General features: G+C 37.4%; 1 protein-coding gene across 2 annotated transcripts in view; it reads left to right on the top strand.

Moving 5' to 3' along the window:
- The window catches only part of LOC139751287 (glycine receptor subunit alpha-4-like), a 55,973-nt gene that overhangs the window by 23,994 nt on the left and 12,966 nt on the right, over positions 1-19,013 (top strand). Inside the window, exons 6-9 of one of the 2 annotated variants that reach the window (XM_071666610.1) lie at positions 174-256; positions 2,700-2,831; positions 8,747-8,884; positions 12,133-12,210. In XM_071666610.1, the coding sequence (XP_071522711.1) occupies positions 174-256; positions 2,700-2,831; positions 8,747-8,884; positions 12,133-12,210 (431 nt within the window). Of the gene's footprint in view, positions 1-173; positions 257-2,699; positions 2,832-8,746; positions 8,897-12,132; positions 12,211-19,013 lie in introns of both variants that reach the window. The other variant, XM_071666609.1, reaches the window with a different exon arrangement.

The raw sequence follows: 19,013 nt of genomic DNA, 5'->3' as shown, positions 1-19,013 counted from the left end.
CCCTATTTCATCATTGAAGGGTAATTCATCTATTACATTTCTCAGAATTGTGTGTAGCTGCTCTCTTGTGCAGTCACCATTCGCATAACCTCAATCAGACTAGCTTTCCTTCCCTTTTTTACCACCACCTTTCATCCTTTTCAAAAACTCTCTCTCACTCTCCCATGCGGCAGGATGAGCATCACGCTCATGTGTCACTTTGACTTCCATCACTACCCACATGATCAGCAAAAATGTGAGATGCTGATCCAGAGCTGTGAGTTTTGCACTTGTGTATTTTTACATGCTGAAGTATTTGTACTCTGTAATACCTGTCTTGCATGATTCTTGCATGATGTGCAGTTTGACTATTTTGATGAGAGTTTTCATAGTTTTCAATGTTCTATTATTGATATACACGTAATTTGATTTTACTAGGATATGCTTGGCTGAATATTAGAAGACAGAAATAAGCTAGATGGCAAGCCCTTCCCCAAGGCTGTTTTAATAGGGTCATAGGAGCAGTGTGATCAACTTGCCCTTCCCTCTACAATTTTATCTTTACCATTATCATCTGAACACTCAAAGTGTATTTCACTCAATCTTTCAACCTCCTCCTCAGTTTCTCCATTTTCCTTGTACCCTCCACTTCTGATACATGTGCCCTTTTTTTCATTTCTTCAGTCATCCTCTCCATATGTCCAAATCATTTCATTATACCCTCTTCAGCTCTCTCATACATATTCCTCTTACTACCACACCTCTTTCTTATCCTGTCATTTCTTATTCAATCAACCATCCTCATGCCACATATTGTCCTCACACATTGCATTTCCACCGCACCCACCCATTTCTGCACTTTTTTTCTGAACTAGGGCACATGTCTTGCATCCATTGGTTTATTTTTTCAACTGATAATTGCAACAGTAATGCTTTTTGCAGTACATACTGTATTGTCATAATACACAGCTGTATACTTCTTTGCATTATTCTTGATAGTTTTAACAAAGGTGGTTTTAGCAGTTGTAATGTTATTTTGCAACGAGATGTCATTGCTTTGCATTTAACCAAGGAGAGTTATGCAAAGATAAAAAGAATGAGAATGGATGTTGTTTTGTAAACTCAAACTCCTGCAGGAGCCTAGAAATAAACTTAGTAACTTTATAAAGTCATACAACTGCTCGAGTTTGTCAATGAATTTTGCTGTGCTGTGAAGTAGCAATATAGGAATAACTTATCTGTTTTGTAAAGTCATACCACTGTAGGAGCTTGGGAGTGAGCTTGGCTTTGTTGTATGATCACATTACTGGAAGAACTTAGGAATGAACTTTGCTCTGTTGTACGATCATATCACTGTAAAAGTTTGGGAATGAACTTGGCCATAATTTGATAGCAGCATTGAATCCCTTCATGAAACTATATTCTATCATTACTGATACCTTTACAGTATCAGAGAAAATTTCAGAGCTGACATACTTCAAACAACTACCATAATCTTTTCACATCAGATTTTTTAGAATGCTTTCACTACTGTAATTCTTCAATATAAACAGGTCACTTAATGAAGCTAGATACCTATACATTTGTAAATCCTGTTATATAAACTGATATATTCCCAGAAAAAAAAATTTGCTGCGATAATACTCTTACAACATCTATTCTCTTCTCTAAACTGTACACTTATACAGGTACACCACTAAATTTCCGGCAGCAAATGGTTCAGCACCTCCTTTAGTCTGGACAAAATTACATGAGGGAACTTGAAATTACCACAGCACCAGACTAGTTTACTAGGCGGCCACAGATGGTGTTGTGTGTAGGGTGTGCTTATTTACATTCTTTACACCACACTTGTTCGTGGTGATACCACAATTCTGTAAGGTTCTTGGCTTATTTTGCTTAAATATAACCCTAGCTATGGCTTCTAAGACATATGAGTGTCAGTTGTGGTGTCAAACGTAAACACCAGTCCATTCCAATCCAAGATAAAGCAGAACTGTGGAAAAAAATTGACCATGGTGTTTTGATGTGTAAGCTGTGTGACATCTACAGTATTGGTTCATCAGCTGTTTATGATATAAAGAAGCAAAGGGAGAAAGTATTGAAATTCTATGCAGATAGCAAGTCCAAGAAGCAAATGACGATCAGAAAAACTATGAAAGATGGTAAGAGTACTGAACACGATCGAGTGATGATGGAATGGTTTCATCAGTGCCAGAGTGATAGAGTATAAGTACCTGTATTTCATTTATTCATTTAATTTACATTTCATATTTGTTTAATTGAAATTTCTAGCAGTCCATGGTATACTTTAGACATAGGAGATGTATAATTAGTGGGTTAGAGGTGTGTTGATGAATTATTATTGCATGACCACAGTTGGTCTGGCAAAATGGTTAATCTGGCAAGGCTATGGAACCAAGGGTGCCGCAAAATCGGTGGTGTACCTGTATAAGATTAGTAATCATACATCTACAGATCCCTTCATGTAAACAAAAACTTTCCTGTCAGTAATTCTTATGTAAGGCCTGATTTTTATATGAAAACATGGTATATGTGGCAGTAATGCTTTTGCAGTCAAGAATCCCCTCACGAAATAAAACATTTGCATGGCATTAAATACCCTACAGCAGTGAACCCTTTCACAAAACCAAATGCTTTTGTGGAAATAATCCTCCTCACCTGTACACTCTTCCTTCTCCCTTCTGGCTCTTCCTCAGTGTCTTACAAGTCAGACCTGGTGCAGTTCGAATGGTGTGAAACTTGGGCCCATGCCAGCAGCAAGCTCGACCATGACATCTTCTCTTTGCCCCACTTCACCCTTGCAAAATATGAGCATAAGGTGTGCAATGGTGAGTCTATCCTTGAAATGTTTATGACTCTGTGGCCTTTAGTTTTCTTGTTTGGTTTTTCTAGTTCTTTTCTTGGGTCTCTAGTAGTCTTCTGTGGATCTAGGGCCTGTAGTTGTATGTGGTCTGTTTTATTAAATCTCTATAACTGTTCTGTTGGGTTTCTACTTTTCTTTTGTTGGGAGTCTCTGGGTCTCTTTTTTTTCAGATTTTAAGTTGTTTTGTTTTGTGCACGGTGATCTTTGCTTGGGGTCTCTTTTTTTCCTATAGAGTTTCTGTTTCTCTTCTGCTGGGACTATCTTAATGGGTATATCTGATTCTAGTCTTTGGGTCTTTCATTTTCTTTCATTACTTCTGTTTTCCTTATCTTGGGTTTTTCTAACTCTTGTAATTTGGGTCTCTTGTTTTTAATTTTGTCTCTGATTCTCTCTCTAATTCTCTTCACTTGGGCCTCTGATTCTCTCGTTCTCTTTTGTTGTCTCTTGATCTATGCTGTGTTGGCTTAATTGGCTTCCATTGCGTCTTTCTGTCTCCTCTGCCAGATTTGTAGATCTCTTCTGTTGACCTGCTAGTTCTCTTGTGTTGGGTTTTATCTTCTCTTTCTTTAAGTCTCATGCTCTCTTTTGTCTCATCTTTAGTTCCCTTTAGTTAGGTCTCTGGTTGGTTCTCTTGTTGGGTTCCTAGTTTTATTGAGCTGGGTCTGTCTTTCTCTCTCTCTCTCTTTTTTTCTAGTTATGATGGGGCCAGAGTCTGTAGAAAGAGAGGATTAGATGACAGTGAAAAATATTTAAATACTTTGATATCCAGTAATATTTAAATGGGTTGAAGAGAACATGATGAAATATAATGAGGAAAAATTTGAACAACTAAGTCATGAAATCACTAACAGCATAACAGATATTTTATAAGGTCCCAGCAGGGAAGGAGACTGAAAATGAAGTAAATTCAAAGACCATGGGGTCATGATAAATGAAAAGCACAATTTGAAGACCACACTGAAATGATTATACTATCTATTCAGGTAATCAGTGTTGTGACAGTGAGAACTTCAAGAGACAGAAACTGGCTTATGAAAATTTAAAGAGTTTATTTAAGAAGCAAAATTGAATAATATTGTGTTGTATGATCAACAATACAAAATTGAATATTGTTGTGTTGTATGATCAACAGCAAGGCAAACTGAGACTAATAAGCTGCAGAGAAATTCAGAAATACTTATACAAAAGAAATTAAGAGAATAAAGCACAAGATGTATCATGTAAGATCGCAAAAAATTTGCCTATACATGGTAGCTTATGTATAGCAACTGATAGAAGAAATCAAAGAAAATTTTTGAGGATACCACAACTAGAAGAAATAGAAATAAAATTTAGATGTATTCCTCAGAATGTACCGAAAAGGTTGAAGAAATAATGATAAGATTTAGAAGTATTCCTCAGAATGTACCAAAAGGGCACAAAACAAGAATATTTGAGAGCCAGCAAGGAATATGGACTGACTCTTCAGTATTTTAAACACTGAAACCTTCAAAAGAAGAATCTGCACTAGGCTAAAAGCAGTTCTGGATGAACCCAGAATAGAGAACTATGCAATGTACATGGCTGCAGAAAAGAACTATTGTGAAGCATGCAAGAAATGAGGTGAGCAGTGTGTGCAAGCTCTGCTTCAGGCAATATCCCATTTTAGGTCTGTAATTGCTTTCTTGTTATACATCTGTTACTCTTCCGTTGAGTTTCTGGTTATCTTTCACAGTGTTTTTAACTTTCTCTTGTTGGGTCTCTAAATTCAGGTGTTTTAGCCCAATATTTTCTGCTCCTAATAAACACATTTCATCCCCTGTATTTGTTTTTTTACATTTTTTAGATATCTGTTTTGGGTTTCTAGCTCATTTTGGAAAATGTTGATATTTTTTGTTTTTAGTTAATTTCTTTGGTTTTCCATTGCATAGATTTGGTTCTAAGTTATATATTTCAAATTTCTACTTCTTTTGTTTTAGGTTTAGTTTATTAAAGTTATTGATTCTCAGATTTCAAGTTGTCATATCTAGATGTTTGACTTTCAAGTTGGTTGTTTAATTGTTTATGGATGGGGTTGTTGGGGAGGTGAATGCAAGAGTTTTAGAGGGAGGGGCAAGTATGCAGTCTGTTGTGGATGAAAGGGCTTGGGAAGTGAGTCAGTTGTATTTCACTGTTTATACAGTGCTGGTGGCTGATTCGGGTGAAAAACTGCAGAAGTTGGTGACAGAGTTTGGTAAAGTGTATGAAAGAAGAAAGCTGAGAGTAAATGTGAATAAGAGCAAGGTTATTAGGTTCAGTAGGTTTGAGGGACAAGTCAATTGGGAGGTAAGTTTGAATGGAGAAAAACTGGAGGAAGTGAAGTGTTTTAGATATCTGGGAGTGGATTTAGCAGCGGATGGAACCATGGAAGTGTAAGTGGGTTGGGGAGGGGGCAAAGGTTCTAGGAGCATTGAAGAATGTGTGGAAGGCAAGAACGTTATCTTGGAGAGCAAAAATGGATATGTTTGAAGGAATAGTGGTTTCAACAATGTTATATGGTTTTGAGGCATGGGCTATAGCTAGGGTTGTGCGGAGGAGGATGGATGTGTTGGAAATGAGATGTTCAAGGACAATATGTGGTGTGAGGTGGTTTGATCGAGTAAGTAATGAAAGGGTAAGAGAGGTGTTTGGTAATGAAAAGAGTGTGGTTGAGAGAGCAGAAGAGGGTGTATTGAAATGGTTTGGTCTCATGGAGAGAATGAGTGAGGAAAGATTGATAAAGAGGATATAAGTGTCAGAGGTGGAGGGAAAGAGAAGTGGGAGACCAAATTGAAGGTGGAAGGATGGAGTGAAAAAGATTTTGAGTGATCTGGGCCTGAACATACAGGAGGGTGAAAGGCATGCAAGAAATAGAGTGAATTGGAATGATGTGGTATACTGGGGATGATGTGCTGTCAATGGATTGAAGCAGGTCATGTGAAGCATGTGGGGTAAACCATGGAAAGTTCTGTAGGGCCTGGATGTGGAAAGGGAGCTGTGGTTTCGGTGCATTATTACATGACAGCTAGAGACTGAGTGTGAATGAAAGTGGCCTTTGCAGTCTTTTCCTAGCGCTACTTCGCACACATTTGGTGGGAGGGGGTGGTTATTTTCATGTGTGGCGGTGTGGCGATGGGAATGAATAAAGGCAGACAGCATGAATTATGTGCATATGTATATATGTACTTGTCTGTGTCTGTATATATATATGTATACGTTGAGATGTATAGGTATGTATATTTGCGTGTGTGGATGTGTATGTATATACATGTGTATGTGGGTGGGTTGGGCCATTCTTTCGTCTGTTTCCGTGCGCTACCTCGCTAACGCAGGAGACAGCGACAAAGCAAAATAAATAAATATGATATATTGTGTTGTTTGTTTTGGACATCGGCGGTGTGGCGATGGGAATGAATAAAGGCAGACAGCATGAATTATGTGCATATGTATATATGTACTTGTCTGTGTCTGTATATATATATGTATACGTTGAGATGTATAGGTATGTATATTTGCGTGTGTGGATGTGTATGTATATACATGTGTATGTGGGTGGGTTGGGCCATTCTTTCGTCTGTTTCCGTGCGCTACCTCGCTAACGCAGGAGACAGCGACAAAGAAAATAAATAAATATGATATATTGTGTTGTTTGTTTTGGATTTTTAGTTCCTCACTTTAGGTTTGTTTTATTTTTTCTAGATATTTTCTTTTATGTTAGTAGAAATGGCATGGGCAACTATGTGTATTCATAAAACCATTTTCCTTTGTACTGGTATTCTTCTAGTCTTTGGAGCTGTTAATTCATGGTTGTATAGTTCCTTGCTCTCTAATTCCTGTAAGGTATTCTTCTGTTTAATATTCTTTTTCATCAGTTACCTAGTTCATAGCTTTCAACCTTCCTGTCCTCTATAGCGTAATGCCTTGTTTTTGTTTTTGATTTGCGGGTTTCTTGCCTTTCTTTCTATATTTCCCTGTTCTTTATTCTTTCATTCCATTTTTCTGTCTCTCAGATTTCTTCATGTGTTACTTTAGTCCTTTGTTCTTGGCTTTTCAGTTCCCTAAGTTTATGTCAGTATTCCTGATCTTTGAATCATTATTACTATTCCTCTCAAATTATCTGTTTTTTTGTTATTGAGTATATTGCTATTAGATTTCTGATTTCTATTTCTTTCCTCTTTTGTCCTCAAAATCTGAAATTTTATGTCAGGTGTCAGTTTAGTTCTCTTTTCTTTCATAATTTTTCTGTCCATATTTCTATATCTCTGAAACCTGTTCCAGTTGGAACTCCCTTAAAGGGGTGGCCAAGGCAACAGAGTCTCCATAACTAAAGAACTCCAGTGCCACTTCTTATCCTTCATTGCCTTACCCTTAACAGGCCACTGGCTGAGGATATGTCTAGTGCAGTGTTTGCAGAGGCTCCTGTTTAATGTTCCCAGTGACTACGTACATTTAATGCTCCTAACTGCTACTTCTACCTAATGCTTCCTGCCAAAATGCTCCTACCTTCTTTTTCTATCTACTGCTCCTACCGTTTTGCCAAAAGGCAGGGCTAGCACATAGTGCTCACCGCAGGAAAATCTAGAGTTAAAAATAATGGGCTGAGTGAGTTAAGCTTTGTCAAATGTTACATATAACAAGGAGAGATTGTATGTTTGTGGACAGAATGTCAGTAGTCCAAATGTTAGTGAGGCAGGAAGAAAAGACAGTTACCTGGGTTAGAGGAGTGCAACTTTACAACCACTAAAGTGCTGGCTCTCTAAGCAGATGTCATTTACCCTCCTGGTACCTAGGCAGGTGGTACTGGTAACATACCTCTCATAATGTTGGCTGCCTTCAACTACTACCTACTTCATAATTTTTCATTGACTTTTGTATAGCTTACAGTTCTTGTTCCTTGATGTTAGTTTCATATTTAATATCATTAGTCTTCATAACCAAATTAATTATATTCTCTCAGTATATTAATGATGCTATGAGTGTCTTCTTTTTTTATTAATTTCAAATTATATATTTCCTGACTTGTTGATGCTAATATACGGTATTTTAACAGTGTTGTACTTGTACATGTCTAAAGGTTGGGTATTTCTTATTTCTAAACTGCACATTAATTTTTATGAAATAATTTTAAGTTCATTGTATTTATACCACTGTACCATAGTGCCTCTATGATTTTTCTTGAATAATTTCAGCCATGTTGCTCCTGTAGGATAGTGCTTTTAGTCTTTTATTGAACTGCCTTAAATTTGTTTCATCTATATCACAGTAGTGTTCAGTTATTGGTATTGTCTTCCCTTCATTCATGTTTAAGGGAATGGATCTAGTTCTGTTTTGGCAGCTATGACTATTATTATTATTTGTCCATGCTTTTCATATCTGGATTAATTTTTTATATCTATATATTTTCTCTCTTGTCATGCTGATATAATTGTATCACTTCATGGTTTCAATTTAACCTCACACCCAATAGCAGAAAGGTCTTTAGTCAAGGTAGAATTTCTTTGGTCTCTATTCATAGTATTGAATGCTAATGCATTTGCATTAGTGGATGATCTGTATGAATGAATTTCTTTGTCATGTTGGTAACCTTGTTGTCTGGACAATGGTGGGGTACTAAGTTATTACATATTTTGCAGAGTAAAAATGTAAAAATTTTAGATGGTAAGACTCCACTAATCCTAATCAAAGTGCACTTTAAATGTAGTCAGTTACAGTATGGAAATGTGCTTATAATTTTTTGCCCTGGATCCTATTCTTTAAACATTAGATTAACATTCTGAAGGTGAAGTTTCATTTAGATTTGCACTACACATGATATTACTGTCTTTTTATTGTACTAGATGTCTCTTATCCCTCCTCCCCTCAGCTGTGCTTATCCTCCCTCAGATGAGTACCCATGTGTTAAGGCGGTGTTTGTGTTGGTTCGCCACCCAGACTTCCACATCCTCCACACCTACGTACCTACTGTCCTCATCGTCATCCTTTCGTGGATGTCTTTCTGGATTGCCCCGGACGCCACGCCAGGTACAACCACAGGTAGACCCGGACATGGCAGCTATTTCATCAGTTTTGCACATCTGTTGGTTATGACCATAACCCAGGAGCTAGCCTGTTCATAGAAGAGGCCTCCTGCTACACTTGACCTTAATAGAGCAACTAATTTTGTTGCTTGAAGAATCCTCCCACTGGCCTTGACCTCATCCTGGCTGCTAGTTTTGTGCTTGGAGAGGTCTCCCTTTGGTCAAGAACTTGACTCAAAAGCAGGTATTTTGCATGAAGAGGACACCAACTGATGATGAACTTAACCCAGCAGTAAGTTTTCCTACCAGCCTTGAAATTGACCCAGCTGCTAGTTTGTTGCTTGATAAGGCTTCCTATTACCCATGACCAGGACCTGGCAGCTAGCCTGTTGCTTGGAGAGATTGTCTGGCCTTATCCTTAACCAGGTAGTTACTTTATTGTGTGGAGAAGCTTCCCCTGGCCATAACTTTGACCAGTAGTTATTTTTTTGTCTTGGAAGGGATTCCTGTTTACCAAGACTTGACCCATAAGCTAGTTTGTTGCATGAAAATGTTTCCCATTGGTGATGACCTCACTCCAGCAGTGAGTTGTTGCTTAGAAAGGCCTTTTGCCAGCCTTGAACTTCAATTAGCAGCTAGTTTCTTGCTTAGGAAGGTCTGTTGGCTTTGTTCTTAACCTTATTTGTTACTTGAAGAAGCCTCTCATTGGCCATAAACTTGGCAGCTAATTTGACTTCAACTCAGCAATTTGTTGCTTGAAAAGATCTCCTTTGGCCATGACTTGGATCTGTGATCTCTGATGGTGGTCTTCCACAGACCATGGCATATTTCCATGACCTGCCAGAATAGAATTCATAAGACTTTGAAGAGGTCTCACACTGTCCATATTCTGAGAACTGTAACATATCACATTAAGAGAGTCTACTGCTAGCCATGACGTAGTCCCATGACCTGATACTTGTAGAGGTCACCCACTGGTCATAACCTGAGCCTTGAACTTGATGATAATAGAAGTGCTAGCACCAATATGGCAGAGTATTTGAGATTTGATAAACGTTTGCAGCTGATCTTCCACTCATATTTCTGTAACTGCTCATGTATAAATTTCTTTGATATAATTGATGTAACATGTTTATTTGTGATGCTTTGTTAATATGTATGATTATTCCTAATATCATCAATTCATTCTACTGAAGCTTTCCTATGCAAACTTTTTATTAGGTGTATAGGGCTGTGCACTGTCATCAGCACCACCACATTTCTCTATTAGGTAAACTTTTATAATAGGTCTCTTTACCATATCTCAGCTCACATTTGACTTCCCTTTGTACAAACAACTCAACTCTTTTGCCACTAGTTACAGCTTTTAGGTTGACAGATGGAAAAAAAAGGTATTTAGCTGTATATACTATCATCCTGCTACAGTACTATTCCCTCTGGCTCATTCAGTCAGCTGTTCAGATCTCCGGGAATGACATCAACATCTGTACAACAGAACCTGGAAACATTGGCAATCAATTAAAAATGTAGCTCATCATTGTAGTCATCATTCAGTGAAGTCCTATAGAAATTTTGAAATAGTTCAGCTGTGTTTTACAACTTCACATTTATATACATATCCAGTTTCTTTCCCTACACTTTGAAGCTTTTGAGTTCATTACTCTCTAATGTCTTTCCTAATAATTGTAACCAGTCCAGGCTTTTCTCATCCTTCTAAATTCACAAAAAGTTTTCCTTGTCTCTTCATTTTCTTTTTTTTTATTAACCTTTCTGTATTTCCATTAAGGCCTGGCCTTGATGTGGACTTTTTTCAGTGATAGGAGCCTCCAAGTTAAGAAAAAAAATGGAATCAACACCCTCTTTGTATCTCAATTTTAACACTATATAATGATTTTTTTTTAACCTAATATGACCCCCTGTTTCTGGATTTTTCTTTTGATCATTCTACATTACTTAGGGAATGAAACCAGTAACTGTGGTCTGACCAAGCAATTTGAAGTATAGCCAATGAGTGGAACATCATGCCATTAGCTTACTTTTGTGTGTTGCCTTCTGTCTTCTTGCCTTCCTCCCACCTACCTCCCTCCCTCCTATTGCCCTTCTTTCTTCTCTCCCCAATGCTCTTTCCCTTTCTCCTTTGCAGTTAATTTTCTCCCTCTCTCTTTTCCTATCTCCCTCAGTTCCCTCTCTTATATTTCTTCCATCACCTTTTGTTCTTAGCTCTCTGAACCATTAATTTTCCACATACTGAAATTAACTACTTGTTGCTTACAATAGGTAAATAATTCAGTAAGTAAAAATACCATTGATTATCAGTTATTAAATCAGTCATTAAAGGCTAAACAGTTCTACAGCCTTCAGTAAATTTAATCAATCATGATATTAGAAATTCTAAATCTAAATAACTTACTCTGATGGATGGTTGTCATCATCAGTTTGTGTTTTGAACATAAATCAGTATCTCATTCATTTTGCTCGTGAAATTAAATCTAATTCAGATTTCCAAATCTATTAATAATGTAATAATCAGTTGTTTTTGAAAATAACTAAATGCATGTAGAGACAAAAGTAAAATGTAAAAGACCAACAGTGATAAGTCACTTTAAAGTATTTATTATTATTATTATTGTTATTATTGTTATTATTATTATTATTATTATTATTATTATTATTATTATTATTATTATTTTCATTATATTGTACCAGGATCCCTTTCACTGAAGGGATCCTGCACCTTTAAAGCTGTACTGCTTCCAGTAGCATGGAAATGCTGAATTCCTTTGGAGAGAGAAGTTCCTTGACGAAACTGTACTCCCTCTTGTCAACGGACGATGATACAGCCTCACCAAATTGACTTTTCTCTTGCAGTGTAACCACAAGCAGGTGGAGTCCAGTAACACCTTGTGTCTTGGTAATCTCATCAATAGCTACACTGATATTTAATAAAACCAGAATAAAAAAAACCCAGCTATGATAGATATCATTAGGATATTCATTACATCCTCTAAATCTATTTGATAATTTAACAGTTAAAAAGTAAGAAATAGAAACTAAAGGCCAGCTCTGATGAGTTATCTAATGCCCTTCTTGAATCTCATAAATAACCTCACAATTGTTAAGTAAAAATCAGAAACTTAATGACCACTTCTCTTAAGTAACTCTAAACTACACATACCATTTAAGGTTGGGGGGATAATCTGAGATAACTGTAGATACTGAACATGTAGATGATATGTTATTCTACTGTTTCAGCACGGGTGACTCTAGGAGTAACATCAATCCTAACCATGGCCACTCAGTACTCCCAGTCCACCAAGAACTTGCCTCCTGGTATGTTAGTGGAAGGGGGACACCCACCAACCTTGAGGACCGACAGTGTGACTGCCCAAAAGGCAGGGCTAGCATGTAGCACTCACTGCATGTCCTATTTGATGAATAAAATATGTTTCTTTTTGCTGCCATACACATTATATGATACACTCCTGGGTTTATCAGGGACTGATCTCAACCACATAGCTAGTTTTCTAACCAGTATTTCTGAAGTTGTTCCATGTATGTTTCTTATGTCTACTGGTATTACATAGAATAATCTTTCCAACTTTTTTGCTGAATCTTTTAAGAGGATGGACGTGTTAGAAATAAAATTCTTGGAAGACAGTGTGTGTGGAGTGTGAAGTGTGGAGGGTTGATTGTGTAAGGAATTACAGAAAAGTATGGTAGTAAGCACTAAGTGATTGAAAGAGCTGAACAGAGTATGCTGAAATGGTTCAGACACATAGAGAGGATGAATGAAGAAAGACTGACCAAGAAGATCTCCATACTAGAAGTGAAGGGAAGAAGGAGGAGGAGGAGACTAAGAAGATGAAAAGATAGAGTGAAAAAGGCTTTAGGGTACAGGAAGTTTGTAAAAGGCATGCATAGGATGAAATGAATTAGAGTGATGTGATACACAAAGGGCAACATGCTGTCGATGGTCTATACCAAAGTATGTGAAAGGGTCAAGGCAAACCCTGGGGTACAATGTGGGGCTTGGCTTTGGATGGTAGGATCTAGTTTTAGTGCATTGTACATGACAACATGAGGGTGAATGTTTGCATATCAGGCCATTGTTCATCTGTTCTTAATGCTACCTCACTAAGGTGGGAAAAGTTGTATATAAAAAGAAATACAGTAATAATGGTATTACTAGACTCCACCTGCTTGTGGTTACACCAAGAGTAAAAGGACACCTTAGGAAAATTTGTATTACTGGTGTACTATACAGTCTTGTTGAAGCACTCTGCTCCAAAGGAATTCTACCTCTCCTTGCTGCTGATTGTAGCACAGCCTTAAAGAAGAGGTTCCTGCAGTTACATACTAGTAATGATATACAGGTATACCACCGATATTCCGGCACTCTTGGTTCCAAAGCCTTTGCCAAATTAACCAATTTTCCAGACCATCCGTGGTCATGTAATAATGATTCATCAACACACCTCTAACCCACTAATCATACATCTCCTATGTGTCTAAAGTATACCATGGACCGCTAGAAATTTGAATTAAACAAATTTTGAATGTAAATTAAATGAGTAAATGAAATACATTATACACCTGCTCAGGACTGAGGTGCTCGTCAGCTATGAGTTTTGCAAATTCGTCCACATACTCGGCAGCTCCGTCGTGGTTTGCAGACCACTTTTCTCCTCACACTTTGTTCATGGAAATTTCATGACGCTTCTTGAATCTTTGAATCCATCCTTCACTATAGTCACGCTTATGTTGTAATTTAAGTTCTTTATGGAACAACTTAGCCTGGTCCATTATCATGCTACCTGACAAGTCCACTCCATCACTCCGATGCTGTCAAAACCATTCCATCATCACTCGATCGTGCTCAGTACTCTTACCATCTTTCATAGTTTTTCTAATCATCATTTGCTTCTTGGAATCGCTGTCTTCATAGAATTTCAATATTTTCTCCTTTTGCTTCTTTATATCATAAACAGTTGATGAACCAATACTGTAGATGTCACACAGCTTATGCACTGAAACACCCTGGTTCATTTTTTCAACAGTTCTACTTATTCTTGGATTGATATGGACTGGTGTTTACATTTGACACCGCGACTGATACCTTCATATGTTTCAGAAGCCATTGCTAGGGTTAAATTTAAGCAAAATAAGCTAAGAACCTAACCAGAATTGCGGTATCATCACCAACAAGTGCAGTGTAAAGAATGTAAATAAGTGGGCCCTACACACACCATCTGTGGCCGCCCAGTAAACTAGTCTGGTGGCCACGATAATTTCAAGTTCCCCTGCTTAATTTTGTCCAGACTAAAAGAGGTGCCGAACCATCAGTTGCCAGAAAATTGGTGTTGTACCTGTACTGATTATCAATGATATAACCGATTATCAGTATGGTGTTGCCACAAGAGATCATATTCAATAAATCTCATAATAGAGTTATTTAGTCATATATGTTATGTCTGGGATTCCAGAATACCCTCAGATGTCATATATCAACACCTCCATAAAGCTTTTCACAAAGTACAACTTTAAGAATTGTTAGAAAAAATTAAAGCCCTCAGAATTGGAAAGAGAATCAGTATTAAGACAATGGACTTGGTCGCAGATACGAAAGAAAGATTGGTATTAAGTGGCAATGCATTCAACTAGCTCAGCATAACACGTAGGATAATACAGCATGATTCAGTGGTATCAAGTGGCAAAGCATCCAACTCCAACTGTCTCAGCATAAGTAGGATAACATAGGGCATGATCCCAGGATCTGGAGATGGGACTCTTGTAGAATTACAGAACATGTCCATCACATATAAAAGGGAAATGAAGTCCAGCCAAAGGAAGACTGCGGAAGGATTCAAAATGACATAGACAAATTGATGGAATGGTCAGAGACATAGCAAATGGAATTTGATTTTGATTAATGGAAAGTAAATGCATTTTGGCAAGAAAAATATTGATTTTAAACATATAAGTTGCTTTGTAATCCATTATCAGTGGTCAAGCAAGAAAAATACCTTGAGATAATCAGTACTATAATGAACTGAAACACAAAAAGCATTGCATAGCTGCATATTTATTTATAAATACCCCAAGAACAATTTACATGAAAGAGTCCCAGTATTACCCAGGACCTCTTTTTAAAGGCTCATGCAGCCCAAGACTGTGTTACTTCTTTGCTAAGTTACTATTCCTATAGCAGGGAAATTGGACTCCTTTAGAATAAGGGGTTCTTTGATGAGACTATGGAACAGCCTCACCAAAGGTGACTTTTCATTACAGTGTAACATCTTGTCGGCAGAGTCCAGTAACACCCTCAGCTGCATGCAGTCAAGTAAACAGAATGTTAAATTTGATAGTTGTAAAAGAACGGCTATAGTACTCATGCTTTGGATTATGTGGTTCAGTTCTGGCTACCAGCCTTTATCAGAGATGAAGGAAACTAAAGTTACAAAAAAGGGAAACAGAATTCATTCTTTTGCTCTTAAAAATGCTTTATTGAGAAAGAGATTTAAATTGATTTTCTCTCTCAAAGAAAAAAAAGCAGACTCTAAGGAGGTCTAATGGAAGTTTCATAATATTGAACAGTGCCAACGATATGAAAAAAGATTCTTCTTATTAGACAGAAATCCAGTGAAATGCAATAATGTTGTGAAATTAAAAGGAAGATGTTATACTAACCACCAGTTGCCAGTGCAAAGACTATTAACACCTTTTAATCATAGCTAGACTAATACCTCATTGAAAAATTTTTAGTATTTAATCCTGTTCAAGAAGGATGGTTTTGATACAGAATTTCTTTTACACATCCCCCCCCCCAAGATTTGAGCCTCCTCTCCAGATTATCCAGCTTCAGAAATTGATTAAGCTTTTATTCCTATTCTCACTTTTGTGTAAGATATCCTTAGCAGCATATTCTCTCCGTACTACGTAGTAAACCTTCTTAGTATTTTTCTTGCTGACCATTGTGCTAGAGGGAGAAGGGATGGGGAGGGTTTCTTCTCTACTGTTCTATCTCTGTCTCAAAGAGGATTAGTAATCTTATGATACTTTCACTGTGCTTCAGCAATTAACTATATCATGAACCATTAGGTCTCCTGATATCTGTCCCTTCCATGTACTCATGTCATTATATTCTTGTATTAAGCAGCTTCTGTCCCTCAATGTAGTGCAGCTCAAGAAGGTTTTTATCCAAAACCCAAGTTATTTATGCACTCATACATTGTTAAGGGTATCCTGTACATGTTTTATCATTCTGTTATACTGTACCTTTTAGTTATTTTGTCAACATAATTCCAACTGTTATCCTTTTCTGGGTTACACTGAGGTAGGATAGGTTTATGATGAGGGAGGCTTGAGTTGGGGGTCCCGGGGGCATAGCTTCCTGGCTGGGTATTAGACAAGGTTGATTTGTTCGACTGCTTTAACCCAGCATCTTCCCTGCATTTCAGGATGGTCATGGGTACAAGTTCTCTGATGATGGACAGAATGAATTAGATTAGAATTAACTTTTCACTCTTTATATGAATTCCAATACAGGGTATTTAAAAAAATTTCTTTAGTAGAAAAAGCTGATGAATCCAGTAATAAAGCAGCAGTAAGGAAATTAGCAATGTCAGCATAATACTTTACAGCCCTCTAGTTTCTGTACATTGATAGATAATTAGTGCATTATAACGCTATGAAGAAAGGCATAGTACATAGAGTATTGCCTATCCAGCATAGTGCATCTCATGAGTACTACAGCAATATCTTTACAGTCTCTTCCATAAGGATGCTAATATATTTTAGTACGTTACTTATGTGACTTTCATTTATATTGTTTATAATAAAAGTGTGAAAAATAAAAGCTACGCACTTGCTTGAAGGAACTTGCATTTACAGGACAACAAATCTGTAATTTTGTTGTGTATGATGATCTTTTTTCTTTTTTGAAGTAAGAAACTGTATCAATAAACGAAAGACAGCCTCTTTTAACATTATACATTATTTTTCTCTTTTAATATACTTGATCACTATTTCCCGCGTCAGTGAGGTAGCTACAGGAAACAGATGAAGAATGGTTCATCCACTCACAAACACACACATATATACATATATATACATGACTGAGTATAAGTCTAGATTAGAAATTTATGAGGAGAAATCACATTTTTCATCATTGACTTCTTGATTGTCCTTAACAATGTTCAAGATAACTTCAAAAGGTTTGGAATATATTTTGTACTGGTTTTATCTACTTATACAATATTTTCATTCTGCAGAATGGATTTTTAGTTTTGATAATACCATTATTGTTGTCATTATTATTATTATTATTGATTTTCTTCTACTATGCTTATTCACCCTTTTTCAGTGTTATTGTTATTATTATTATTATTATTATTATTATTTTTTTTTTTTTTTTTTTTTTGCTTTGTCGCTGTCTCCCGCGTTTGCGAGGTAGCGCAAGGAAACAGACGAAAGAAATGGCCCAACCCACTCCCATACACTTGTATATACATACGTCCACACACGCAAATATACATACCTACACAGCTTTCCATGGTTTACCCCAGACGCTTCACATGCCCTGATTCAATCCACTGGCAGCACGTCAACTCCGGTATACCACATCGATCCAATTCACTCTATTCCTTGCCCGCCTCTCACCCTCCTGCATGTTCAGGCCCTGATCACACAAAATCTTCTTCACTCCATCTTTCCACCTCCAATTTGGTCTCCCACTTCTCCTCGTTCCCTCCACCTCCGACACATGTATCCCCTTGGTCAATCTTTCCTCACTCATTCTCTCCATGTGCCCAAACCACTTCAAAACACCCTCTTCTGCTCTCTCAACCACGCTCTTTTTATTTCCACACATCTCTCTTACCCTTACGTTACTTACTCGATCAAACCACCTTACACCACACATTGTCCTCAAACATCTCATTTCCAGCACATCCATCCTCCTGCCCACAACTCTATCCATAGCCCACGCCTCGCAACCATACAACATTGTTGGAACCACTATTCCTTCAAACATACCCATTTTTGCTTTCCGAGATAATGTTCTCGACTTCCACACATTCTTCAAGGCTCCCAAGATTTTCGCCCCCTCCCCCACCCTATGATCCACTTCCGCTTCCATGGTTCCATCCGCTGCCAGATCCACTCCCAGATATCTAGAACACTTTACTTCCTCCAGTTTTTCTCCATTCAAACTTACCTCCCAATTGACTTGACCCTCAACCCTACTGTACCTAATTACCTTGCTCTTATTCACATTTACTCTTAACGTTCTTCTTTCACACACTTTACCAAACTCAGTCACCAGCTTCTGCAGTTTCTCACATGAATCAGCCACCAGCGCTGTATCATCAGCGAACAACAACTGACTCACTTCCCAAGCTCTCTCATCCACAACAGACTTCATACTTGCCCCTCTTTCCAAAACTCTTGCATTCACCTCCCTAACAACCCCATCCATAAACAAATTAAACAACCACGGAGACATCACACACCCCTGCCGCAAACCTACATTCACTGAGAACCAATCACTTTCCTCTCTTCCTACACGTACACATGCCCCACATCCTCGATAAAAACTTTTCACTGCTTCTAACAACTTGCCTCCCACACCATATATTCTTAATACCTTCCACAGAGCATCTCTATCAACTCATATGCCTTCTCCAGATCCATAAATGCTACATACAAATCCATTTGCTTTTCTAAGTATTTCTCACATACATTCTTCAAAGCAAACACCTGATCCACACATCCTCTACCACTTCTGAAACCACACTGCTCTTCCCCAGTCTGATGCTCTGTACATGCCTTCACCCTCTCAATCAACACCCTCCCATATAATTTACCAGGAATACTCAACAAACTTATACCTCTGTAATTCGAGCACTCACTCTTATCCCCTTTATTATTATTATTATTATTATTATTATTATTATTATTATTATTATTATTATTATACTTGATATTATTATTCTCATTATCATTATTATTGTTATCATTATTATTATTACTGTTATTTATATATATTATTAAATTTATCATGCTGAATCTCTGTTTCCCGCATCAGTGAGGTAGCACCAGGAAACAGATGAAGAATGGCCCATCCACTCATATAT

This window comes from Panulirus ornatus, chromosome 11 (assembly GCF_036320965.1).
Source record: "Panulirus ornatus isolate Po-2019 chromosome 11, ASM3632096v1, whole genome shotgun sequence".
Classification (NCBI taxonomy): Eukaryota; Metazoa; Arthropoda; class Malacostraca; order Decapoda; family Palinuridae; genus Panulirus; species Panulirus ornatus.
This window is presented reverse-complemented; position numbering and strand designations above follow the sequence as displayed.